The sequence below is a fragment of the Anabrus simplex genome, chromosome 2, assembly GCF_040414725.1.
Source record: "Anabrus simplex isolate iqAnaSimp1 chromosome 2, ASM4041472v1, whole genome shotgun sequence".
NCBI lineage: Eukaryota > Metazoa > Arthropoda > Insecta > Orthoptera > Tettigoniidae > Anabrus > Anabrus simplex.
Genome location: NC_090266.1, coordinates 1,218,196,351 through 1,218,224,053, shown reverse-complemented (window position 1 = coordinate 1,218,224,053; position 27,703 = coordinate 1,218,196,351). Strand labels below are relative to the sequence as shown.

Sequence of the window (27,703 nt, the reverse complement as noted above, 5' to 3'; positions counted from 1 at the left end):
TTGTGTGCTTAAAACACTTTGACGAATGTTTCGTAATTAGGGAGGATTCTGTTAAAAGACCTGATGGGTCTATTTTAACTGTAAAATGTAACCATTTAAAACTCTCAAACGACGCTATTCCTACTAATTTTGAAAATGTGCCTGCCTATCTGTCTAAAAATCTTCCAACACCAAGGAAAACTCCTATTCAAATACAAGAAGGAAATGAAAAAAAGGGAACAAGAAAGAAAGCTGAGAAGAAGATGACAGGATCAAGGACTTCGATGACGTTAAGGATAATTTCACTACTAAATGCAAATTGGATTTTGACAAAGTTTTTGTCAATTTGACAGCCAAAGTCTCTGTTTTTTCAAAATTTATATGACTGAGGAAAATATTCCAAAAATGGGCACTTCTTTAACATTAAACGAGGCTCTTGATTTTAAAGCCATAAAACATGGCATTTTCATGAATGACAACCCTGATATGCGTGCATTAGGTAACGGGGGCAAGATATTAAAATGATCAAATTTGAAAAGTATCTGTTACTTCCTGTTTAGTCTTGCTTGTGACTCAAAAGTGACTGACCACGACAAAATAGAAACTATGAACAAAATAATCGATGAAATTGAAAGTGAAGTTGATGACTGTATCATTAATTATAAATTAGAATTTTTCAAGGAACAGTTAAATTTAGCCTTTGTAAAGAAAGTGCCTTACTCCTGTATACTAATAACATGGTTCGCTTCAATATTTTTTGCATCTCCTGGGATAACTTACAAACTATCGTGTTTCCTGACTTTGACAACCCTGAGTCAGACAAAAAATGTTTTGCTAGTGTTGGTCACCTTAAACAGCTCCACAGAGGAGAAGATAATGATGTAGTTAAGCTTGCTCCTGCCCTGAACCAAAAAGTGTTGTACCCAACTTCTTTACAGTGACAAAATGTAAACCTTTGTTCTAAGCTGTTCAATGAGAAATATGTTGCTGCTTTAAAACACTTTCATAAAATAAAAAAATAGAGATGATTTTAAAAGCACAGCTGTATTTTTACAAATAATTCTTCAGTAGTGGAAGATTGTTAATGTTAAACATTCTTTCAAAGGTGATAGATTTAATGACCCTCATTGTAACACAATGTTTTCAATTCATGATGACAATGTTTTATTTCTGCGCAAGTTTTTAACATGGTTAATTAGATGGGATAATCTGTTCAAGAGGAGATCACACAAAAAACAGAGAGTCGTCATGGAAAACTTACTAATATAACTCAAACAGCCTTAGTTCACACTATAAAAACTATTTAAGAGTTAATAAATGTCTTGAAAACAAGTTTAGGATTCAAGTATGTATTGTTAGGGAAATTTCAAACTGACAAATTAGAAGCAAGATTTGGGCAGTACAGGAAAATGAGTGGTGCCTGCTACCATACTTCAGTGAAGCAAATCCTTGAGTCAGAACGAAAATTGAAAGCCCTGACGGTAATTAATGCATACTCTGCTAAACATGCAGCAATCCCTATTAGTGATATTTAATTAAGTATGTGGATTGCAAGAGCTCAGATTGTAAAAGCTTCAAACCTACAGACATTTCACATTTCGAAAATGTAGTAGTTGAGTTAAATGATGTTATTGTATCTGAAAACATTTTGTTAGATCTAGTTTATATTGGTGGATATATTTGTAAAATAATTATGAAAAATTGTACATGTATAAGTTGTCAAGATGTTTTATTGTTAAAATAATGATAATGTAATGTCAGATGTGTTAAAGCCAGAGGAGTTTTGAAATATCCATCAGATTTTGTTGTTAACATTTTGATCACACAATTTAAATTATTTACTGTACTTATAACTGATAAATTTGAATTGAGGTTTTTACGTGAGGATTCTCAGAGAAACATTCTGATTTTTCTTGTCAACAATGTTCTGGAAAATGAAAATATCATGTTTGAAACATGCAGTGGTTGTAGAAGTAGTTTAAAAGATTTCGTTGACAAATGTATATACATCCTTTGTAATATATTATTGAATAACTATAGAAAAGTTATCGCAGACAAACTCGTGGCTATGAAGAAGAAATCCTCAAGTAAAGATACCAATAAATCGGCAAAGAAAAGAAAAATTGATAAACTGAAACCTTAAGAATTGTTAGATAAGTTTTAAGCTGAAGCCTAATTTCTAAGAAAGGTTCCAGACTATTGTTGTGAATTGCTATCCTGTATTTGCCTAGTAACATTAAAACTATTCTTATAAGTATTATGGGTTTTAATCTTTTAAATGAAACCGTGTTCCATTACAAATGACAGATGTCAGCTTAATTTTACGTAAAGAATCGTACATAAATTGTCCCGCCAGTTTCCCCCTGCATAAAACTTGTGTAGTGCACGAGCCTAAATAAGACCACAATTGAAGGCGTGTTCAATTATATCGTTAAGGTTCAATAAATGAACAATATCATGGAGACACTGCCATGCTGAACGCCAGCCACTCTCGTGACATCACAGTCCGAGCCCCTTGGCCTGTCTATCTAGTGCGGCCTTGGTTCAAGCCCCACCGTCGGCAACCCTGAAGATGGTTTTTCAGGGTTTCCCATTTTCACACCAGGCAAATCCTAGGGCTGTACCTTAATTAATGCCACGGGCACTTCCTTCCCATTCCTAGGCCTTTCCTTTCCCATCATCGCCACAAAACCTATCTGTGTTGGTGCGATGTAAATAAATAAATAAATAAATAAATAAATAAATAAATAAATAAATAAATAAATAAGTAAATAAATAAGTAAATAAATAAATAAATAAATAAATAAATAAATAAATAAATAAATAAATAAATAAATAAATTGGTGCAAGCTGTAATTGCATTCTTCTCAAAATACACATTTCTCAATAGCAAGAGTTATTAATATCTTCTAAAATATTGCACTAGAAGGATGAAATCTTTTTTAAAATGCACCAACTTTAGAACTACAAAAACTCAAAAATGAAAAATCCGACTTTATGCCCCCTTTCCACACAACGTGTATCATATGGTTTAGACTTTACAGAGGCTTCATAAACACACTTGCCACAACAGTGATTAAGGGTTCAAACTGATATTTTGAAACGATGCTTACGATTGATTTCACTCACAATTTAAAAAATTTAAATATTTCTACAACCTGAAATTATGAAAGTTTTGAAAAAAAAGAGAAAAGGTGGAAATGCAACTTTAATAAAAAACAATATGAGACAAACTTTGGATGGAAAGGGGTGACCTCAGTGAGACACTCCAATTTAAAAAAAATTGGAAAGCACTGTAGAGGAGTACGCAAATGATACGGCAAGGACATTTATTGATTTCATAAATGTTCCTAGAGAAAAAGTTTAGAAAAGTCTGTCACAGAACGGCACTGGAAAAGAAATACTTAAAAATGGTAAAAGCATTCCTTTTTATATGCTGCATTTGTAGCAGGCAGAACAAGATGGCTGAAAATGTTAAAAACAGGACTGAGACAGAGAAGTCTAATGCCACTTTAATAATTTATAATTGTGATAGATAATGTACTGAGGGTAGCAAAAACCAAATATGATGGTAAAAAATTATACAGAATATTATTTGCTGATGGTATTATACTTCATGAAGCCCACGAGCTATGAGTAATGGAAAATTAAAATCAGTGTGGGGAAATTCAATATCATGCTGATGCCAAGAAGAGAGAGAGAGAAAAGGAGCAATAAAAATAAGTGACAAAGATACTCAAGTCATGGAGAACTTCAATTATTTAGGTACAGAATTAATGGAGAACTCACAAATGGATATGGAAATCAGCTAAAACTTGCAAATGTTTTCTGACACAGAATATGGAATCTAGCCTGGAACAAAGATAGCTCAATGAAGTCAAAAGATATATGCATCTGAGGCCTACCCAAATGAAAACTGAACATAAGCAGCAAATATGAATTTTCTGTTAAGATTTTATATCAATATCAAACAGTCATGTATAAAGAATTAAAGGTAGAAAAATTGAATGGTAAAATGTTAAAAGTAAACTGGAATGGTTTGGACATACTGAACAGTTGAATAGAGAATACCAAAACTAACAATAGAATTACAAATGAAGATAAGAGAGGTCCAGATTACAAAAGATGCACCTGGTTCAGTTGATGATGATGACAATGATGCTTGTTTAAAGGGGCCTAACATCTAGACCACTGAATGGTACAAGATGAACCGAAATGTAATAATAATTAACATTTTAAAATGTATCCACTGACTAGAATTCAAAACAAATGATGATGAATAAATGATTATGAATTTAACACATTGGAGACCGAGCCCGAGTGTGTATCGGGGTAGGGGTAACAGCTCAGACTGACCGCGCCCGAGATTAACTAGGGCCCACGTATTTGTTATATTGTCAACAAAGTCAGGACGAGAATCGCTCGGAAAGTATATATAAGAGTTTAAAGTACTTTTATAACAGCTATTCCGTGCGTTCGTGTCCTCTGTCGTTGTTTTCTCGAACATATAGCAGCTTATTTTTGCTGGAGTTCGCTTCAACACTCCACGCTTCCAGCCTTGCTTCTTTAGACTGCGTTTTGTTTCTGCTATAATGATTGGATTATTGAATGAAGGTGGAATTATAGAGATTTTAGAAGAGATTTTTGATGACAGTGGTTCAGAAGAAGATTCAGATTTAGACCCTGACTTCAAACTTCATGTTAGTGATGAAGGTATTCATAACCTAGTCTATCATATTCCACCCAGGTGTAAATTTTAACTTTGTAGTTTATTTAGCAAATGTTTCATGCTCTTCATATGACTGGATTTTCATTTAGAACGAAGTGATGCAAGCGATAATAATTCAAAGGCAGGGACTGATTCACATTCGCCGGGTACTTTTGGTGATTTGGATGCACTTGCAAAGCCCGTGCAGATAAAGGAAAAGCGGAAAATGGGAAAGTAACAAGGAAAGAGATATACTGGTGGTAACCAATGTGTTCTGTAGCTTTCTGTGTCCCTGAATGCTTCAAAGTATTCCGCACTCAAGCTCCTTATTTGTAAGACTTTGTTGCCAGACTTTTGTTGTTGTTGCAGAAGGCGCATTACTGTTGGAAAATGTGTAATGTGAAAGGTATTCAATAGATCTTAATGCAACCCTTTAATCTGTAGAATAGACACTTCATTTTTTAATGATATGTACATGTTACAATTGCAACCTACCTACTATTTTCTACATTTTTTTAAAAACCTTCAAAATATGGCGGTCTGCCTGCCCATATGACATGGTCTCCAATGTGTTAATATAATCAGTGGATCTAATTCACAATGTCTTGTTTTCTTATAAAAGATAGATTCAAGAAGAATAATGAATTGCCTCTGAAGTAAAATAACATATATCGTTCAAATTTAAAGTTAAAAAAATACAGTAAAATATACAAAGACTAACTAAAACAGTTAACAATAAAATTAAAATTAAAAACAAAATAAAATTCACATTTATACACAATAAAACAGGTCACTGACGATGTCTGCTGACTGCTCATCATCTCTTAGAATCAAAGAGATGAGATGGTACTCGGAAGTTTTAGAGTACGGCGCATATCGGCCAGGTCTATGCTTCTCCCTTCAGTTAGCGGGAGTGCATCACTATACCGTGGCCGATCCGAAGACGACATAATCCCCTGCTTGTCTCTGAGAAACCCAAAGGGAAGTCTTCCATACCTTCGTAGTTCCTTTATTCGTTCTCAGTTTACCTGAAAGAGGTGTGGCCTGCCACTCCAGCTCCCAATGGGACATCACTGGCAGGACCCTTGTGGGGTATAGCGATGAGTGGTGGAAAGACAGAGTAAAATGGAGAAGAACCAAGTTTGTGCTCAACTGACTGCAACTGCATAAGGGATGATGATTATAGATGAAATACAAATTAATGATAAGAATAAATATTTCATTGGTTTGAATTTTTTGGTAGATAATGTACATCAATGAAGCACAAGAAAATGCACTGTAATAGACAACTATAGGATATCTGAGATTATTCAACACAAATCAAATAAAATTCTACTTAATTATGTTGCACCTTGTGAGGCATGACAGTCTTCAGACTTCGTGAGAAATATTTGAATTCACTGCCTTGCTTATGGACCTGCACTCTTTCTCCATCGTACTTAATTTCCGAGTACATGCCATTAGGACATTTTTTCATGGCATAATCTACAGACTTGCAAGCTTCAGCCTGTAAGAGAAAATTTACAGCTTTCAGTATCAATGTGGAAAATGTATGTGAATATACGTAACATTAGTAAAACACTCCTCCTCCACAAGTACAGGTCAGTGAGAGAAGAGATGAGGAGAAAGGAACAGACTACAGTACATGCAATGGCAATGATGGGACAGGAAAGCGGTAGGACTGGGAAGGAAGTGGCTATGGCCTTAATTAAGGTGAAATTTAGAAACCATAGAAAATCATGGCTACCAACAGTGGGGTTTGAACCTATTATCTCCAGAATGCAAGCTCAAACTGCACGGCCAACTTGCTCAGTAAAAGAACAAACGAGAGCAAATCAAAATAGATAAGATCTTTCCTCATTAACCCCAATGAGCTGGGCATCTTTTACATCCTCCTTTCTCCTGGGGAGCAGAAACAAGCTCCTCACTGAAAGAAAATACAGAAAGTGACAATAAAGTATAAAAAACATAACAGCCTTGAAAGTCTGAATGACACTTGTATCGGCCGATGAGGACTGACTGCTACTTCTTGGTATCTGAGGTCCGGCAGAAGCACGCGGAGTCATGGCTCGGCTTCACTAGAAAGAGGAGACGGGAATGTGAGTTTGACTTACAACTTCCAAAATACTAAATTTTCCCCTTTGAAGTTACTTAAAATGTAGAGGGCATAGAGGAATTATGTAGTTTATTTGGATTACTGTTTTACTTTTATTACTTAGGTAATTTTAAAAACGAATTCTATACCTTTGTGAATGTAACTTTCTTCCACAGCCTAACGTTCATCCTCTATGTGGTTGGGTTGTACCAGCCCGCCTGTGGTCCGACACCGTCACAGTGTTGGCTGGCAAAGCCTGGTTTCAATTCCAAATCTCTCTGCAATGAGGGCATTTGGCCTCGAGCAAACACCTTGCTAATGCGCCGATACAAGCGTCACCAGGTGAGCCGAATATGTCCTCAGACACTCCTGGTGCTGAAAACCATATGCTAAATAATTAAAAAATACTGCAATCATCATGGCTTAATGCTCATACAAGGTGTTCTCAGGGGTAGATACTACACCCCCAAAACAACACAAGAAGTCCATATGAACATATGCCCTACGGCAAGCCTGTAAAAAGGCTCTGACAACATAGCTCAGATCTTGTCCACTACCACCATCCCAGGCGGGCCCCTAGACATCCCCAGAAAAAGGAAATAAGTGTATAACTAACTTTAGCTGAACGACGCTGTGCATCTTAATGTGTTCGTGCAATGGGCCAGAAATGCGTATGTATGGTAACTGACAGATAGTTGTCACTGTGGTGATTCTAAGAGAGCTATCTCTCTCAAAAATGTCCACGCCAAGTTATTAAAGAAGCAGTGAAAATTGGTACCAAAATACTAAATTTTAAACCTAATTATTCCTTACTACGTAGACTTTCACGGCCACTAAATGACATTATGATAATTATTTGGGGATATTAGGTCGTGTAATAATAAATAAATACCAGCTGACGTGTTTCAATCCTGCAACCAGGATAGTCTTCAGAGCAACAACAAAGCAAAATGGCTACGGTCACTCCATAGTAACCAGACTCAAGATAGAGAGGCCCTGTAAGAAATATAGTTCATTCCAGGGCCTCCAGAGTCACTGAGAAAGATGTTGACGAGTTAACTATGGAGGGTAGCCATGATCTACTCAGTATATAGCCGTCACCTTTGTTGAAATTATTCGGGCGTTTAGCAATTTCTATCGCCTCACGAACAATTCTGGGAATAAAATGTTTCTCTTTACAAATGACAGAAGTTGCATTAAAAATTATTTGATGGTCATTATGTATGGCATGTTCTGCCACAGCAGACTTCTCTGGCTGGCAAAGACGTAAGTGCCTGCGATGTTCTTTAACCCTTGTTGCTACATGTTTGGCCAACATAAACCGATCCACAGGAGCAAGGAATCATATATATTTCAACGCAGTTTAAACCAACAGGATCTTTGACAGATCGCAAACAATTGCCTATGATGATATTAGGCTTAAAAATGGTCTTGATATTGTGCTTTCTGAGAATATTGCCAATCCTATCCGTGACAGATTGTACGTATGGCAAGAAGGCCAGACTCAAAAGGACGAGAATCACGTGACAATCTGTCTTTTGGCTTAGGATGTAGCACTTCGTCGATCTGTTTCCTTGAATAGCCATTGCTCAGAAATGTTCTGGTTAGGAACTCAAGTTCACCGTTTAATTTATCCTCCTCACAAACCTCCCTTGCTCCGCTGATAAAGAGTGTTAAGCATAGCACGCTTTTCGCAAGGATGGTGATGAGAGGACCCATGAAGGTATCTATTAATATGGGTAGGTTTACGGTAAACCGAATGACCTAATGTTCCATCTGATTTCTTAGAAACCAAAACATCCAAGAACGGCAAAACATCCTCCACGTTCAGTCTCCATGGTAAATTTAATGTTTGGATGTATGCTGTTCAAGTGATCCAAAAATATGGATAATTCGTGTTCACCATGGGGCCAGATAACAAATGTGTCATCAACATATCTCAACCAGATGGACGGCTTGAGCGTGCAAGTTTGAAGACAACGCTCTTCAAAGTCTTGCATATAGAAATTAGCGATGACTGGTGCCAATGGCGATCCCATGTCAACACCATCCATTTGTTCGTATATTGTACCATGAAAACTGAAATATGTGGTGGTGAGGACAAGGTGAAACAGATTAACAATGTCACCAGGAAAGATTTTATCCAACAGAGACAAGGTGTCCATGATTGGAACCCTAGTGAACAGAGACACAATATAAAAACTGACCAGAATATCACCAGGAGAAACATGCAGATTGGATAAAATGCCAATAAAATGAGATGAATTCCTGATGGATGCCCCATTACGTATGTACGGCTTGAGAAGTTCTCCAAGGTTTCTGGCCAGGTTGTATGTAGGGGAACCTATACTGTTGACAATAGGTCTAAGGGGAACTCCTCCTTTATGGATCTTAGGAAGGCCATAAAGTCGGGGAACTGCAGAAGCCTGCTGTCACAAACCACGAGAAACGACATTCAGAATCAAGCTAGCTTTAAGAAGAGATGCTGTTTTCCTATCAATGGCATTAGTAGGATCATTTTTTAGCACCTTATAGGTAGGATCACTGAGAAGTTCCTCAATCTTGTTATTGTAGTCGACGGTGTTCATAACCACAGTAGCATTGCCTTTATCAGCCTTCAACACCACCAAGTCCTTGTTCAATTTTAGTTGTTTAAGAGCATACCTCTCTATGGAAGTAAGGTTAGGACGAGGGGGTTTGAAATGTCTGATAATGGTGGCGGTTTCAAGATGAATCTCCTCAGCAATATGATCCGGTAAGGGCTTTAGAGAAGCCTCAACACCACAGATGACCTCCTCCGTCGGAAGCTTAAGAGGTGAAATCGCAAAATTGAATCCCTTCTCAAGCACAGACATAGAAGGAGTATCCAATTTAGTGGTGGATAGATTAACCACTACTTTAGAAGAATTCAAGTGTGGGACAGAATTCTTCCTCTGGCACATCGATAAACGGGAAAATTTGGATACATGTATAGCCCTTGAAGAAGATGAAAGCGATAAGAAAGCCATGTGAGACACAAGGTCCAGATGATTGAAATGCTAATTATTCCTGTTGCTCTTTCTTGCGCAAAAGGCACTTTTTGAAACTCTAGCTTGTTTCACATTATGCAAGGTGAGCCCTCAATGTTGAAACGGTTCGTGCGTCAATTCGAACGTTATCATTCTTTACCCGATACCTCCATTTCAAACTCGTAGTTGGGCTGCCTAATCAGATGAAATAGGGTCGCTCAGCGGATACCTCAGGGTGTTCAGATGCCAAGTAAGACATGTAATCTTACTTCAAGATACACTTTACGTGAGTATGAAGAGATTAACAACTCACGGGTGACGCCTATAGAAACTCCTGACATAATAGTAATAACCGTCAACCAATTTTTAAATCAGAGTATTTAACTATGTGAAAACTGGTCAAGACTAAATGGAATACTTAATTAATCAACAATTCACTTAGCTAAGCAACTAACTTACCAACTAGGCTATAATGAAAGAATTCATGACACATAAAATTGTAGAAAAATAGACAAGATATTTATTGACTAAATATTGGACTATTAAATTGGAATTTCATCCAAGGCATTACTTGGCATTGCGTATTTGCAAGTGTGGATTGTGAGTCAGCGCTGGCTCGTAGAAAGAGAAATAATATCTAGTATTAAACTACGTAGATCAGTTCCATCATGAAATCAAAATTGAGTATGTACATATTTACAATCGATCACTGGACATCTAAGGTCCGTACTGAAGTTAAGTCATAGATACAACACCAACATAATCAAGTTGTTACGAGAGCTCATTTGCTTTAAGACTACTTAAACAAGTCTGAATTAAACACACGGTTAAGCTGAAGTGTATATAAAGTCCACTTATAAGCTCAAACTTGAAATTAAACCAAATCATAACTTTAAATTGCAGGACTGAACTGTATATCACAGTTATATTTAATCGCCAATCATATTAGAATTGAGCGTTGAGAATATCAAATAGTAAATTGTAGCTGATACTCAGTAAATGACGAGTCACTAATAAGTAAATCCATATAAGTAAACTCGAATAAGTAAATCTGGATGCGTAAATTTGAATGCATAAATCCATATGAATAAATCCGAACTCATGCTTTATTACTTCTTCCACGTTGTGCATGGATAACCACTTACGGACTAAGGCATTTGTTCCTAGTGCCTGTTAAATTTGGCTCCTTCGTTATATTCCATAACATTCTGCTTCAATGCAAGCTATTTTATTCATGCGCGCAGTTACAATGCAAATGCTATGTCGTTGTATTCAGAAACATAATATATTTATAGGTGTCGTGAATGCATTTGGTCAAAACACAGCTATAAAACGTATCGTAGTATTCCGATATTCATTACAGCACATCTAAAGTTGACATATGATCCCGTCACAAGCACATTCTACAATAGTAAATTCTATTCATACCTTGGCTTAGGTCAATCCTGCGGTGTGGGCAATCTCACGTATACGAATCTAACGAATGTAGCGTGGCATATCTTAAACTGCAGGCACTCAATGGCCCCTACGTAGTGCGTATAAAACTCCTCATATCACTATATAACTCATATTTTTCCTCGAGTTAGCACAATTGTAACCTTACTTCAACATTCATATAATATCTTAACATCGTAAACTCAATATTAACTCGTCGCGTTCCTATATACATGTCCATGTCAAAGCTACCACACTATGTTTCTTAGCTGATGATGCTTGTTGTTTTAAGGGGCCTAACATCGAAGGTCATCGGCCCCACTATGTTTCTTAAACGAACATTTAAAAGTTGCTATATCTCATAACCTATGATTGAGTTCAATGCCCTTATTGCAAAGCAAAATAATGTGTGATTCCATATGTTTATTTTACACCGCGCGCAACCAATCGTGACGTCGACTTGTAGCATTACCAATACGAAATATCTGTAATCTGCCAGTATGTCATTACAATCAGCTGTTTCCAAAATTCTTTTTCAAACCTCACGCTACATACGTGTATTTTGACCGATATACGATGACGTATATATCCAACACATTAGAATCTTATGCTATATTGCTAGATCATGTAACTACGGACTTAAGTATCTCACACTTCATTGGTAACATTCCCTCGCATTTCTTATATATCGGTTTATATTTAACCCATCGGCACATGCCTAAGGCACATGTGTAGGCAAACCAAAAATTATGCGATTAAGTATTGTAAATGACTTAGCTCGCTCATGGTTGGTCCTGGTCCAGCTGTTCTGCTCCCAAATGGATGTAGTTGGGTCTGCGGTCAGGTCACGGGTTGGTCATCTGGTACATCATCTGCTTCCTCATCACGGGATTGCTGTCTAGTTTCCCGTTGCCTTCCTCATCATGGGTTGGTCGAATGGTTTCCCGTCGCCTTCCTCATCATGGCTCGGTCGTATAGCAAGATGTACTGGTCTCCAGCTTGGTCCATCATGTATATTTAGCACATCACCCTCATGGTATTCTTGTCAGCAACTAAAATAAGGATTGTAGTGCAGTGAACAGCCATCATATAATTCCCTTTGAAGTTTGTAATCCTTAAATTTATTATTTCCTTTGTGGCTCTCCGACGTATATCTTCGATCTTGTTGGTGTTGATTTCAGTGAATCTATTTCCGTCGGCCGCTTCTTGTAGATCTTGGGAAACTTATTTTTATTCTGATTCAATAAATCGAAATGTATCTCTTCTTGTATGAGATCCCTTTTTTTTTTTTTTTTTTTAGATGGTGGCTTGGTCTCCCTTTGCAGATTATAGATCAACTGCACTCTGTATCCACCCACGCGTATCTCGTGGTACTTAGCTGATACCTTTTTTTAATATCTCTAATCAACTTTGCTTATTTTTCGGTGAATTGTCTTGTTTTCTTCTCGTTTCCGACACTTTTTTCCTTTAGTATAGCTTCTGATCCTTTCTTCTTCCTTAAAAATTATACCGCGGTCGGTAGTTCCGTCTTCACTCTCCGTTGAGAAAAATTAAGATGGAGTTTTCTTAACAATCCCTAGTTTTTCTACTTTTTCGTAAAACAATACAGTAGACAGTCCACTGTCCGTTTCACTCTCAATACTCGACCGTTCCATGACGTGTATGGCCTTCTATGTCACCGCAATTGGTGTCTATTCTTTGCTTCCTATAGATCAAATGGGCCATACCTTCACTCGGCGCCATTTTGAAAACTGTCGCGGAGGTGTGAACGGGCACAATGTTTGTTCTCTTTTCTTCACCAGTCTCGTCCCCTCACTTCAATTCTTTCTTGCGTTAACTCAAACTTTCTTTTCTCTAGGTTCATTTGGTTCCTATTGAATTGGGATTGCTCCTTTGTAACACAACAAGATTTCAATCTACCACAAGATATGTCCAACAGTTTTGTCAACATTTAACCTCTGTTGTGGATTTATTGGACAAAATAATTCCCTCTGCGCCAATATTGAACTTTATATCTTCTAGAACTTGATAGAAAGATTGGACATTGTTTAAAATCTGACATAAACCAATTTTTAAATGTGCAACCTTGGACTATTCATTAACTCAAGATTATTTTATTCAATTTCGAGATAATTATAGTTCAATATTGTAATTTTACGACATATATACCAAAAGATTTTATTTGTCACTGTTTAACATAACTTTGCTACATCTACAACAGTTCATATTTTCACCATTTTATATGTATGACACAAAAAGACAGTACCAGTACAGCCTCCTGCAAGTCTGCCTCTGACAACAGGTTAGAATTAACATGGAATGATGTAGAATATGCCTGGAAATACATCAAAACTGGAAAATCAACAGGAACTGATGAAATTAATGGAGAAATGATCAAGGCAATGGGCATTTCTGGAAAACATTGGATCTACAGACTCTTTCGTAAGATCTGGAAAGAAGGGGACATATCAGTCGATTGGAAAACAGTCATCATAATTCCAATCTTCAAGAAAGGAGACAGAAAGAAATGTTCCAACTATAGAGGCATCACTTTAACATCTCAAGTTGGTAAACTTTATGAAAGAATTATAGAGCGTAAAATCAGACCCCTTATTGAAGAGAACCTCTTCGAAGAACAGTATGGTTTCAGGAAGGGGAGATCAACAACTGATTTAATCTTTACAGTCCGTCAGTTAATGGAAAAATACTATGAACACAACCGAGATTTGTGGTTAGCCTTTCTGGATATCAAGAAAGCATTTGATGCAGTGAATAGAGAGAAGGTGTGGGAAGCACTGAAGAAAATTGGAATACAGGATGACATGATACACCGGATCAAGAATTTGTATGAAGATACCCGAAGTAAAGTCAAAACACCTGTAGGAATGACTGAAACCTTTGATATAAAATCTGGGTTAAGACAGGGTGGTGTTCTGTCTCCTCTTCTTTTCATCACTGTGATGAACGAGATTCAGAGAAAAGTTCACCAAACCATTGGAGGAAAGAAAATGAAAGTTATATTGTTCGCGGATGATATATGCTTGTGGGGAGACTCTAAAGAAGAACTTCAAGGACAAATAAACTCCTGGGCAGAATCTGCTAAAGAATATGGACTCATCTTCAGCCAAGAGAAAAGTGAGGTTATAGTCATGAAGAGATACGGGCAACCAATGGGACACACTGAAATGGAGGGGAAACAGCTACAGATGAACCATCAATTCAAATATCTTGGAAGTGTTATCTCTGATACTGGTTCTATAGATAAGGAAATTTCACACAGAATTCAGGCAGGTAGCAAGTTTTACAAAATAGTTAAAGACATAATATGGAACAAGAAAATACCAACAAAATATAAGAGAGTCATATAAGAAAATTATTACGTACCAATCCTGACCTATGGTTGCGAAACATGGACCATGAGAAACAAAGATGTTAGTAGAATCCAGGCAGCAGAAATGAAATTTGTCCGTAGCATGATCGGCAAAACACGGAGAGACAGAGTCCGTAATGAGGTAATCCGCAAGCAGGCTCAAGTTGTAAGACTGCAGGACAAAATAACAGTGCAGCGACTGAGATGGTATGGACATATGTGACGCATGGGTGATAACAGATTACCAAAAAAAAATGTACGATCTAAAACTTGAAGACAAAAGACCAAGAGGGCGACCAAGACTCAGGTACAAGGACATGGTGAAGATTGACATTCAACAGAGAGGACATACTTTGGAAAGCATTGAAGAAGGAGAGAAGTTCAGGGACCGCAACTGGTGGAGAAGCCTAGTTTACCGACCCATCGCTTAAGATGGAACGACGTGGGATATGTGTGTGTGTGTGTGTGTGTGTATGTATGTATGTATGTATGTATGTATGTATGTATGTATGTATGTATGTATGTATGTATGTATGTATGTATGTATGTATGTATGTATGTATGTATGTATGTATGTATGTATGTATGTATGTATGTATGTATGTATGTATGTATGTATGTATGTATGTATGTATGTATGTATGTATGTATGTATGTATGTATGTATGTATGTATGTATGTATGTATGTATGTATCATTCCACCACATCCCCAGTCCATTCCTTCATCTCTCATCTCACCGCATAACTCTGTTTCAAGACTATGGTATACACTTATGTATCTTGGCTAGGCTGATGATGGTCCTTATAGGACCAAAACTAGTACCTTGTAATAGCACATTGTAATGTTTTTGTAAACATTGTATGATTGTCAAGTATTGAGAAGGTGGATTAAAAATGTTTGTATTTATTTTATGTAAAATCTACATTATGAGTAAAAAAAATCACACATACAAAATCCTGAAGCCTTCTTCACCAAGAATTCATCCAAAATTATATTTTAAAAAAACAAAAAAAAAAAAAACCAACCAATATTATCCAGAAAAATTTAAAGCAACTCCTTAAATGGTCTTCTTTCATCCTTAACCCATTCAAGTCACAATAAATGGCCACATTTTTTACTGTGAAATCAGATTTAATTTGCACGCCCATAGTTTGAGCGTACGTGTCACACAAAAATTGCATAAAATAAAAACTAAGAGTGGATCCATGTACTCTAAAAACATTGCAATTTCAGATGGTGGACGGAATATAAAATTTTTGTAAGTATTTCTAAAACCCCTCTATCCATGAGATGGATATATATCAGGATTATCATCTTTTTTCCCCTAGTTTCCAATCACTACAGTTCTTTTGTGGCACCAGCTGTGGGCGTTTGGAATAACCTGGCACCGCTCTTCAATATTCTGCTCACTTCAGTAACGTTCACCGGTTCCATCACTATCCTCTAACTCGGATTTATTTTCCAAACATCATTATTGCCATACTCGCCTTCTAATTAAACTTTCGTCGACATTACCGCGAACCAGTTCTACTGCAATAATGAATACTGAATACTGTTATTCAACAATTGCAGTGTCACACAGAAATACAGACCCAACAATACATACCTCTAGTTTCCTACAGTGTGTATTCTTAGAAATTATATTGTGAAGGGAATCTAATATACGAAGATAAGCGAAGCACTGCGTCATTGCGAGCTGAGCTCGTCATTCGAATCATGTGCACGACCAGAGCTCATCATATGACGCAAATGGGTTAATGAAAGGGATTCTCAAAAACTAATTAATATGAACCGTGATATCCCCACGGCTAGGGCACTACTGAAGGTGCATAAAGAGGATATACCTATAAGACTTATTATAAACTTAAAAAATAACCCTACATACAAAACTTCTAGATTTATACACAAAATAATATATATATATATATATATAATAGATTTGACAGTAAATAAGAAGACAGTAACTAAGAATTCCGAAGAAGTTTGTGATCTGACCAAAGATTTAAACTTGCAATCAGACCAGAAGATGTATTCATTTGACATCAAACATATGTTCCCTAATATTCCGGAATCAAAAACGATAAGACTAGTAAAGAACAATCTACATATATATAGAAAATTAAGTAGGCAAGAGGTAGAAGATTTGATTAATATTGTAAAGTTTATTACCGCTAATAATTATATCACCTTTAATGGTCATATTTATAAACAGGATGGTCATCCCGTGGGTGCAGCTTCGGGGATCATGGTGAAATTTACATGGATTTTCTCTAAAATTATTGTTTGTTTGAAGGAGCTATACCAAATGAATGGAGAGTTGCTATAGTAGCCCCTGTGTATAAAGGAAAGGGTGATTAGACATAAAGCTGTAAATTACAGGCCAGTCAGTTTGACATGCATTGCATGTAAGCTTTGGGAAGGCATTCTTTCTGATAACAATAGACATGTTTGCAAAATTAATAACTGGTTCGATAGAATGCAGTTCGGTTTTAGGAAAGGTTATTCCACTGAAGCTCAACTTGAAGGATTCCAGCAAGATATAGCAGATATCTTGGATTCAGGAGGTCAAATGGACTGTATCGCGATTGACCTGTCTAAAGCATTTGATAGGGTGGGTCATGGGAGACTACTGGCAAAAATGAGTGCAATTGGACTAGACAAAAGAGTGACTGAATGGGTTGCTATATTTCTAGAAAATAGATCTCAGAGAATTAGAGTAGGGGAAGCTTTATCTGACCCTGTAATAATTAAGAGGGGAATTCCTCAGGGCAGTATTATTGGACCTTTATGTTTTCTTATATATATAAATGATATGAGTAAAGGAGTGGAATCAGAGGTAAGGCTTTTTGCGGATGATGTTATTCTGTATAGAGTAATAAATAAGTTACAAGATTGTGAGCAACTGCAAAATGACCTTGATAATGTTGTGAGATGGACAGTAGGCAATGGTATGATGATAAATGAGGTTAAAAGTCAGGTTGTGAGTTTCAAAAATAGGAAAAGTCCTCTCAGTTTTAATTACTGCGTTGATGGGGTGAAAGTTCCTTTTGGGGATCATTGTAAGTATCTGGGTGTTAATATAAGGAAAGATCTTCATTGGGGTAATCACATAAATGGGATAGTAAATAAAGGATACCGATCTCTGCACATGGTTATGAGGATGTTTAGGGGTTGTAGTAAGGATGTAAAGGAGAGTGCATATAAGTCTCTGGTAAGACCCCAACTAGAGTATGGTTCCAGTGTATGGGACCCTCACCAGGATTACTTGATTCAAGAACTGGAAAGAATCCAAAGAAAAGCAGCTTGATTTGTTCTGGGTGATTTCCGACAAGAGTGTAGCGTTACAAAAATGTTGCAAAAATGTTGGGCTGGGAAGAACTGGGAGAAAGACGACGAGCTGCTTGACTAAGTGGTATGTTCCGAGCTGTCAGCGGAGAAATGGCGTGGAATGACATTAGTAGACTAATAATTTTGAGTGGCGTCTTTAAAAGTAGGAAAGATCACAATATGAAGGTAATGTTGCAATTCCAGAGGACAAATTGGGGCAAATATTCATTTATAGGAAGGGGAGTTAGGGATTGGAAATAACTTACCAAGGGAGATGTTCAGTAAATTTCCAATGTCACTGAAATCATTTAAGAAAAGAGTAGGAAAACAACAGATAGGGAATCTGCCACCTGGGTGACTGCCCTAAATGCAGATCAGTATTTACTGATGATGGTTGAAAGTCAGTAACATCAAAGGGATAATATTTTGGTTGAGATACGTGGATGACATGTTTACAATAACTGATCACAGTATTACTAATGGGGAGAGGAGTGCGACAGGCTTCGGCAGCCGGCACAATTCCTATCCTTGCCGCTAGATGGGGCTCCATTCATTCCATTCCTGACCCGGTTGAATGACTAGGAACAGGCTGTGGGTTTTCATTTCATTACTAATGGGGAGGAGGTATTGGAACAATTAAATAAAATGGATTCACAGAATACATTTTCTTTTGAAAGTGAAAATAATAAGGCTTACAGGAAAGATTCCATGCACCCAGAAGCACATGAGAGGGCTTACAGTATACCTATGTCAGACTTAGATCAAAAGAACAAACTGGGTACTATTTATTTAATAGCAAAAAGAAAGGGGTTCAACAGGCAGTTTGTAGACAAAAGTCGAGAAGAAATAGTTTTCGACGTTAACTAAGGATACTAAAAAGAAAGAAGACAGTTATGCCCTTTTAACCTACAGTCATAGCAAAATCTATGAAATCATGAATATTTAAAGAAACTTAATATGAGAGTTTATTTCAAGACAACAAACAATAATGCTCATCATCACACACTATCAACAAGGCCAATAATAAATTTCAGAGATGCAGAATTTACAAATTGAAGTGCCAGCAATGTCCCGCAAATTATGTAGGACAGACAGGGTGTAATTTTCCATCAGATATAAGGAACATGTTAATGCATCAAAATACAGCAGATTCTCGGCAATGGGTGCTCATATGTGGATACTAATCATACATTTACAGATGTAAAGCAAGACCTTTGAATTCTCCAACAAAGGCAATCTATTGCATATTTTTGAAATTTTTAAAAAATATATACTGTATATAGTATTTTATGTCTAAGTTTGTTTATTTGAGTCATAAATGACTGTAATCTCAAGAAAAAGTAACACCTTCTTATTCTCATTTTCAAAAGAAAATATATTCTGTGAATCTATTTTATTTTATTGTCCCAATCCCTCTTCCCTATTAGTAATACTTTGATCTATTATTGTACAAAAGAAATGATAAACTTGTGCAATTCAATAACAGTCCACCTTTGTATGACTCATTGCATGAAGCTAATTTAAATGTGGCATTAATCTTGTACAGTCTATGTATACAATCAATAACGTGTGCAATATTTTACAATGTTGTGTCATCTGCATGTTTAATTCATTTTATAAAGCTACTCATGTTCTTTAAATCTGTGCAATGCACGGACATGGCGATATATTAACCCGTGCAATATTTGGACATTCTGATTCACATCATATTTATGTTCATGTTAGTATCGAGACTCAAGACTTTTCATCCAATGGTTTTCTCGTGACCTTATCGTATTTTTGATGATTTTCGTCTGTGACTGAAGATGTCTTGAAAGCAGGACAAAACATGTCTCATCAATATATTTTAATGTAGTCTTATCAATAATGAGAATTTATGGTATAGTAAAGGTGTAATATTTGATGTAAGGATTTCACAAGAAAAAGATTTTAAGGTTAACCTGTAGAAGTACTGCAAGGAAAGTAATAGAATGAAGTAATTTAAGCTAACTGCTTACAATTCTATATTTTTTGGTGGGAGGTGGGTGAAGATCCAATGCAGCTATACACACGATAATTCAATCAGTAAAACCGGCCGTGCGAAGCTATCACTAAGCGATCGGAAGTTGTTCTAGTGATGTGGAGTGATGTCTCGAGAAATCCAAATAAAAAGCAGAAAATAGAGGCATGGACAAGGGAAACTGCCTGTCTGTTGACTGATATTCCATGAAAAATGCAATTCACTGGAATTGATGAGAAATATTGGGTTTTTGAAAAATGTTCTATCTGGGAGATAGTGGGTTTGAATCCCACTGTCGGCAGCCCTGAAGATGGTTTTCCGTGGTTTCCCATTTTCACACCAGGCAAATGCTGGGGCTGTACCTCCTTAATTAAGGCCACGCCCACTTCCTTCCAACTCCTAGGCCTTTCCTATCCCATAGTCGCCATAAGAACTATCTGTGTCAGTGCGACGTAAAGCCACTAGCAAAAAAAAAAGTTCTAATAAGCATATCGATGAAGATTTCTGGCAAAGCATATGCATTGAGACAAACAGGTATGTCTGACGTCGGCTCAGTTCCCCCTAATCCAGTGAAACAAAAAACGAGACAGTGTCGAGTGTGTGCAGCTAGGAGGTAGCTCGTCACGATATCCACACCAACAAGATCTATGCATATACTTCTTTTGGACAATAATGTACAAAATAGCACTGTTATAATTCATTATGAATATTGTTGTAAAGCTTTTGTTTTAATTGAGCCATCCCCAAAATACATTAACATTTGAGAGCATTCATGTATAGTCCTTTCAAACAACACACAATTCAAACAGTAATGTAAATGTCCTGAGCACATATTTACATGGTAAACAGATGGCTTAAGAAGTAGGTGGAGAATGGCAAAAGAATATAATAATTCGGAAAGGTTGAGGAAGTAAGGAGAATTTGAAGAAACTTACCAACAAATTGAATTTAGCAAAGAAGTCAGCAAAGGATAACATAATGCCAAGCATATTAACAGTCACATGAATCTTTAGTGAAAAATAGAAGGGTATGCATAGATACCTTAAGGCAGAAACAGGTTCTAGGAATCATTTTTTTTTTTCTAGGGGCTTTACGTCGCACCGACACAGATAGGTCTTATGGCGACGATGGGATAGGAAAGGCCTAGGAGTTGGAAAGAAGCGGCCGTGGCCTTAATTAAGGTACAGCCCCAGCATTTGCCTGGTCTGAAAATGGGAAACCACGGAAAACCATTTTCAGGGCTGCCGATAGTGGGATTCGAACCTACTATCTCCCGGATGCAAGCTCACAGCCGCGCGCCTCTACGCGCACGGCCAACTCGCCCGGTCTAGGAATCATTAATGAACAAGGGGAGTGCATATGTGAGGATTCATAGACGGCAGAAGTGTTTAGTTAGCAGTAAGTTAAGATAGTCCAATACTTATAGTATGTAAAGATAGTTAATATCATGGTAAAGGAGGTGAATAATGCTAGCAAAGTACTGAAATTTACCTATGATAACAAGGGGGCAGATGTTCTTGGAATGTCATTTTTTTTTTTCCCTTTGCATTAGGACGTTGCTCAGTTGTACAGAAATTCATTCTGCAATACAACAAACGATAATAACATGTTTTTATTTTGCAACCTTATGCATTTGTTTTGCTGATTTGGCATGTTCAGTCATTATTTTAACTTTCAAGAAGATTTTAGGTCAATATATAGCATTTTTAGGAATGCTCAGATCATTTTCAAATGTTTTTTTTTAAATTTGTGCAAGTATTCCTTATTGTCAGACTGATAAAAGTTCACAGGTGACAATATAAAAAATGATAAACGTTTCTAACATATTGTTAAATTTGCTAAATAGCTTTCATAACTAATCAAAGTGACCAGTAGTTGCTGATGACCACGAAAGGGTAAGGAAAAAATTTATACCTGTGAGTCTTACATTTTCCAGGAACACAATACAGAGAAAGTACAGCATTTCCCAAGCAAAGGGAATGCACCCGCCCCTACAGCCGTTCTTACCTCAAAACCAAGAACAAATGGAAATATAAAGGGTTTAGAAACAACACTTAACTTTCTGCACCCAAGTAGTCCTGTGCAAGAAAAATGCCAAAACCACCACTGAAAAGTGAATTTTTAATTCAGCTAGTGAATGAATTTGGAAAAGACATATATACAACAGATGGGCGTGTCTTATTATGTGCATTGTGTGGCATTAAAGTGAGGTTTGTTGTACAATAGCACATTACAGGAGAAAATCATCTCAAAGCTGTAATGAATGCGAAGAACTACAGCTGTTCCCAGGAGCTAACATTATGTCTATATTTATATACATTTCCAAGTAAATTAGGAGATAACAAGACCTGTGCAGCAAACAGAACCACTGTTACACATTCACCAAAATTCAGTTTAGTCAAATATTTTGAAAATACTTTTGAAATATTTTATAGCATTTTCCCATAAATTTAAGGGCATTTTATTGATAATTTTCAGAGATTTTTTAGGTCATCAACATCTGCCCCCTAATGATAAAAAAAGATATTCACAAAAAAATGCAAAGGTTGAAAACTAGAAAAGCACATAAGACTGATAAGATTTCTGCAGGTATACTAAAGGCAATGTGTTGGGATATAGTGAATGAATTTGGAGAAACATGTTTACAATGGATGGGGCTGTTTTATTTTGAAAACTGTGCAGTTTTAAAGTAAGTGCAGAAAGGAAGATTGTTTTATTTTATTGTTTGCATGAAGGACCTATACCAGATGAATGGAGAGTTGAAATTGTAGCCCCAGTATACAAAGGAAAGGGTAATCAACATTAAGCAGTCAGCTTGACATATTGCGCGTAGGCATTCAGAAGGCATTCTCTGTGATTACATTAGACGTGTTTGCAAATTACTAACTGGTTTGATACAAGGAAGTTTGCGTTTAAGAAAGATTATTCCAGAGAGGCTCAACTTATAGGATTCCAACAAGATACAGCAGATATTTTAGGTTCAGGAGGTCAGATGGACTGTATCGCGACTGACCCATCCAAGAATTTTGATAGGATACATCATGGGAGACGACTGACGAAAATGAGGGCCCCTGGACCAGATAAAATACCAACTGAATGGCTGGCTACATTTCTTTAAAACTGAACTCAAAGAATTAGAGTAGATGAAGCATTATCAGATCCTGTAATGATTAAGAGTGGTGGTCCTGCAAGGCAGTATTTTTGGACCTTTATATTTTCTTATATAAGGCATGATCAAAAAGTTTCCATTTGAGGGTGTTGCTGAAGGAGACATGCACGCAGCGCGACTACGATGCGGGTATATAGCACGGACGCATAGGCAAAGGGATTAGTGTGGCAGTCGTGTCATGCCGAGGTGTGCGCGTTAAATGTGGCCACGTGAACTATGGTGACCAAATGCGTCTAAACAGGAGCAACGTGCTGTTATCGAAGGACAGACAATGCAGACTCTGTATGGGGCAGAATGTAGGTCGAAAACCACCGTTGTGGAATGGAGCGGGTCGCGTTTCAATACGGATAACAAGCGGGTGGCAGACGAGGCAATTAGGGCAGACCGGCGCATAACCGTTCATACTGTTAATAAACTTAACCAAGATAGGTTAATATTGTGTTCGATCCATATTGACTGGTCTGAATGTATAATATAATTATTTATAATAGTTTATTTAAATCCGCCTTGATCAATACACTCATTAAATGAAAGAAACATTATTAATTAAACCATACATGTTTCGGGAAATCTCAACCATTCATACGCTAGCAATAGCTTCGGTAGCGTGAAACACATTATCCGGCATGAGTTAGGCTACTCTAAAATAAAAGACTTGAGGATTTCCACCTCAATCCTCAAGTCTTTTATTTTAGAGCAGGGTCAGCCAACTGTGTGTACGTGTGATGTCAGGTAACATGTCACACACTCTGCTCGGGCAGCGAAACGAAGTACTTAGTACTGTAACTGAGAAGTGATGGCTAGAGGGGCAAGGGGAAACACACCGTCATTCGTAGGGGGAGGCCCAAGGTCTGAAGGTACAATGCGGTATGTGTAGTACATATTTCTCTCTACATATTTTATTGTAACGTAACTTTGTTATGAAGTAGCATAAGAGTTATAAAGCAACTTTATTTCTACACATACAAACTAAACATTTAGCTGTAGCATTCCTATCATTTTCAACAAATAAATATAGATCTTCCCATAAAGATAAAATGATCGGAGGGATAGGTAGCTTGTCGCACCGTGATGTGCCCGGTTCATCCATACGTACTGTACCACTACCACCACCACTACGTACGGCACTGCCCGTGTTTGCTACAAAGCGAGGCTGTCTCTTCGTATCACTCTTCGACAACGTCTCCCCACCTTCTGCGCTCATACGTCACATGTGCTCTCCGACGTCACACGGGCCCTCTTACACCACACGCCAGCCAGTTGACTGACCCTGTTTTAGAGTATCCCACTGTCAATACAGACAACTTATGAAGTTTTTAATTTGTACTGGAAGGTCTGCAGCCAGTGGATACCCTGGGCGTTGAATGTCGAACAAATAGCACACCGGATGGCTGTATGCCTGCAGCACTTGATGAGTTTCAATGTGGAAGGCAAAACATTCCTGGAGCGCACTGCTGCAGGCGATGAAAGCTGGTGCCACCACTGAGAACCAGAATGGTGGTGTCATCCATCGTCCCATGGATTTCAAGAGCCAACCGTCGGCAGGAAAGATGCTTCCCACCATGTTCTTGGATTAATTTTAACGAACCTGGTGTCTCCATCACTGGGGAACAGTACTGCGCAACAATAGAGAAATTACTAAGGTGAAATGTCCAGGAAAGCTGCACAAGGGGTCCTGCTGCTTCATGATAACGCCCAACCCATACCACAAAGGTCATAATGCAGAATGAGGCAAGTTTAACAGCAAATGTAATAGACTAATATAACTGGAAACAATACTCTTTAACCCACGAGTAAAGAATGCAAATATTTATTATTATTATTATTATTATTATTATTATTATTATTATTATTACTTTTAAAATCATTATTATTATTACTATGACTTGTGGGGTGAGGCTATGAAGTGTTTAAATCCATTTAGTATTAGTATTATTATTATTATTTACGTAGTTGTGTATGAACCGTATTTGGTATAATCATGATCGTATTATTTGCGAGATTATGTCATGAAAAATCTGCTGTATATATATTAATATGAGTTTATTTAATGTAAGTGTGACCTGTATTGGAACGACAAGCAGGATATTGTTCTCATCATTGTGTTTTGTAAAATTATTGAAATTGTGAAGAAATTCTGTATGTTGTATTGTGTAATCACATGTTTTAATGCTCGGAGGACAAACTTTTGAGGCAGCTTGTACCGCCACGTGTAAATTTTTAGCAAGGAAATTTCTATATGTGCCAATCCAACTCTCTAGAACTTACTGGACCAAAAACGAAGTGTATTCCCATTGGTCGGTATATACCTCTTAATTGGTGAATGTGGAGGTCGGATGAAAACTCCGCGAGCTGTGATTGGTTACCGGTGATCGCTCAATTTCTGGTTTCTAGGTTCATCCGTGAGAGTGCGTACCTTGCTTGTCATCTTTCGCTTTTGAGCAACTTAAAGAGTGGACATGCCTCGGGTCCGTTCCGCCATGTGGACACCGACCTCATGGTAAGCACTACTCATTTTAGTGTTTCAGCCTTTGTTTTAAGTAACTTTCTATGGTAATGTAACCTTTAATTCTGCACATCGGAGTTTCCCCTTAGATTTTCACATTCATCAATTTCACCCGTTAACATTTTATTTTATTTTTATTTAAAGGTTTTTAAGATGTATCTCATGTTTATGAGCATTTCTATTTTCTTAATTATCCACCTATTATGTACCTTGTTTATTTGACTCATTATTTTGATCTTGTTCTGTTCCTTGCTTTTACCTGTGTCTTTGTTAATATATTTGCGTTCGAGGGTAACCGAGTGGTACCTTTCCTTCCCCACAACGAGACACAATCTCATGGCCTAGTAGGATTCCTTCCACCTTCCACATCATTCTGTAGTTGTAGTTTGGTAGACCTGTAAGTTAAAGTTTTTGCATCTCGAAGATGGTGTTAATTTTGTTTTAATTCCATATATATCTATTTTCATTATTTCCTGATTATTATTATTATTATTATTATTATTATTATTACGTGTACGCGCAAAAGTGCTACAGTAAGAACACGTAATTAATAATAAATGAGACAACGTAACATTGTGCAACACACTGTAATAAGTCCAGAACAATGCTTACAATGCTTCCTTACATTGTAAGTAGGCTATTAAAGACTCTCACCAGGCGCGTTGGCCATGCGGTTAGGAGCGTGCAGCTGTGAGCTTGCATCCGGGAGATAGTGGGTTCAGACCCCACTGTCGGCAGCCCTGAAGATGGTTTTCCTGTGGTTTCCCATTTTTATACCAGGCAAATGCTGGGGCTGTACCTTAAAAATTAAAATTATAGACTCTCGAGAATTTACGAGAAAACATGTTATGTCGTATTCTTCTAGAAGCCTGGACAGGCAATGTATATAAAGAGGCAGTCTTGAGGATAGAGTTGAGTTGTTTTCATAAGACTTGTGTGGAAGTCATGTTAACGGAGTGTTTGAAGTCAAGTACGTGAATTGGTTTTGTGGGGTTGGTAGTTGACATGGATCTGTTACAGTCTTCTTCTCATTCTTCGACAGTAGGCAGCTGTTCAAAATGGTGGTTTATCGATGTGTGTGTAACATATGTATATAGTTTGTAAATAAAATAGTGTACACTACAAACAGCATTTTGCGTAGATCTTTATGGATACATCACTGGCCACCGTGACAGAATTGAAGAATATTTTTTGAGTGAATACGAGTCTAAGTGTGAAATACATAGTGTGCTTTTTAAGTAAGGTCCGTTTTGTTGCAGACACTAGTAGTTCGCACGCATATCGCAACGAGCGCGTGCCTCGTGTACCGGCATGCCTCGGGAACAACGATGCTCAGTTTCAGCTCTGTAGCTAACCTGTACGGTTCTGTTCTGTGCTTTCAAAAGGTTTAAGATATCAACTCGCCCGCCACATGTGAGGTTCGGTCAGTGATACAGTTTTTGTCAGCAAGGAACCTGTCTGCTGCAGAAATTCATCGACAGATTTGTGAAGTGTATGGTGATACCGCTATGAGTGAAAGCAAAGTGCGTAAGTGGGTACGACAATTCAAAGATGGCCGTGACAACGTCCATGATGAGAACCGCTCCGGTCGCCCTTCTTTGATTACAGACGATTTGGTGGCTTCAGTTGAAGCGAAGATTCGTGAGAACAGGCGCTTCACAATAACAGGTCTCTCAAACGAATTTCCTGACGTGTCGAGATCAGTGCTTTACAACATTGTTTCTGAACACCTAAAGTTTAGGAGACTGTGCTCCCGTTGGGTCCCGAAACTCCTAACAGAGGACCACAAAAACCAAAGATTTGAGTGTGCGATGAAGTTCTTGACTCGTTATGACGAAGAAGGTGACGGCTTCTTGAGTCAGATCGTAACTGGAGACGAAACATGGGTTTCGCATATCACGCCCGAATTGAGGCAACAGAGCATGGAATGGAGACACACACACTCGCCTGTAAAGGTGAAGGCCAAACAGACTCTGTCCCAGTGCAAAATCATGGTGTCGGTGTTTTGGGATAGGCATGGTGTTTTGTTGGTTGACTTCATGCAATGAGGAACCACTATCAATGCAGAAGCATATTTTAAAATTGGTGTATGATAAGTGTTTGAAC

At 37.4% G+C, this 27,703-nt stretch overlaps 1 protein-coding gene across 7 annotated transcripts in view; it reads right to left on the bottom strand.

Annotated features, from left to right (window-relative positions):
- Positions 1-27,703, bottom strand: part of DNAlig3 (DNA ligase 3) — a 957,513-nt gene that overhangs the window by 202,232 nt on the left and 727,578 nt on the right. For all 7 annotated transcript variants that reach the window (XM_067142216.2, XM_067142215.2, XM_067142218.2 and 4 more), the window contains one exon: positions 6,039-6,194. In XM_067142216.2, coding sequence (XP_066998317.2) covers positions 6,039-6,194 — 156 coding nt within the window. The remainder of the gene's footprint in view (positions 1-6,038; positions 6,195-27,703) is intronic.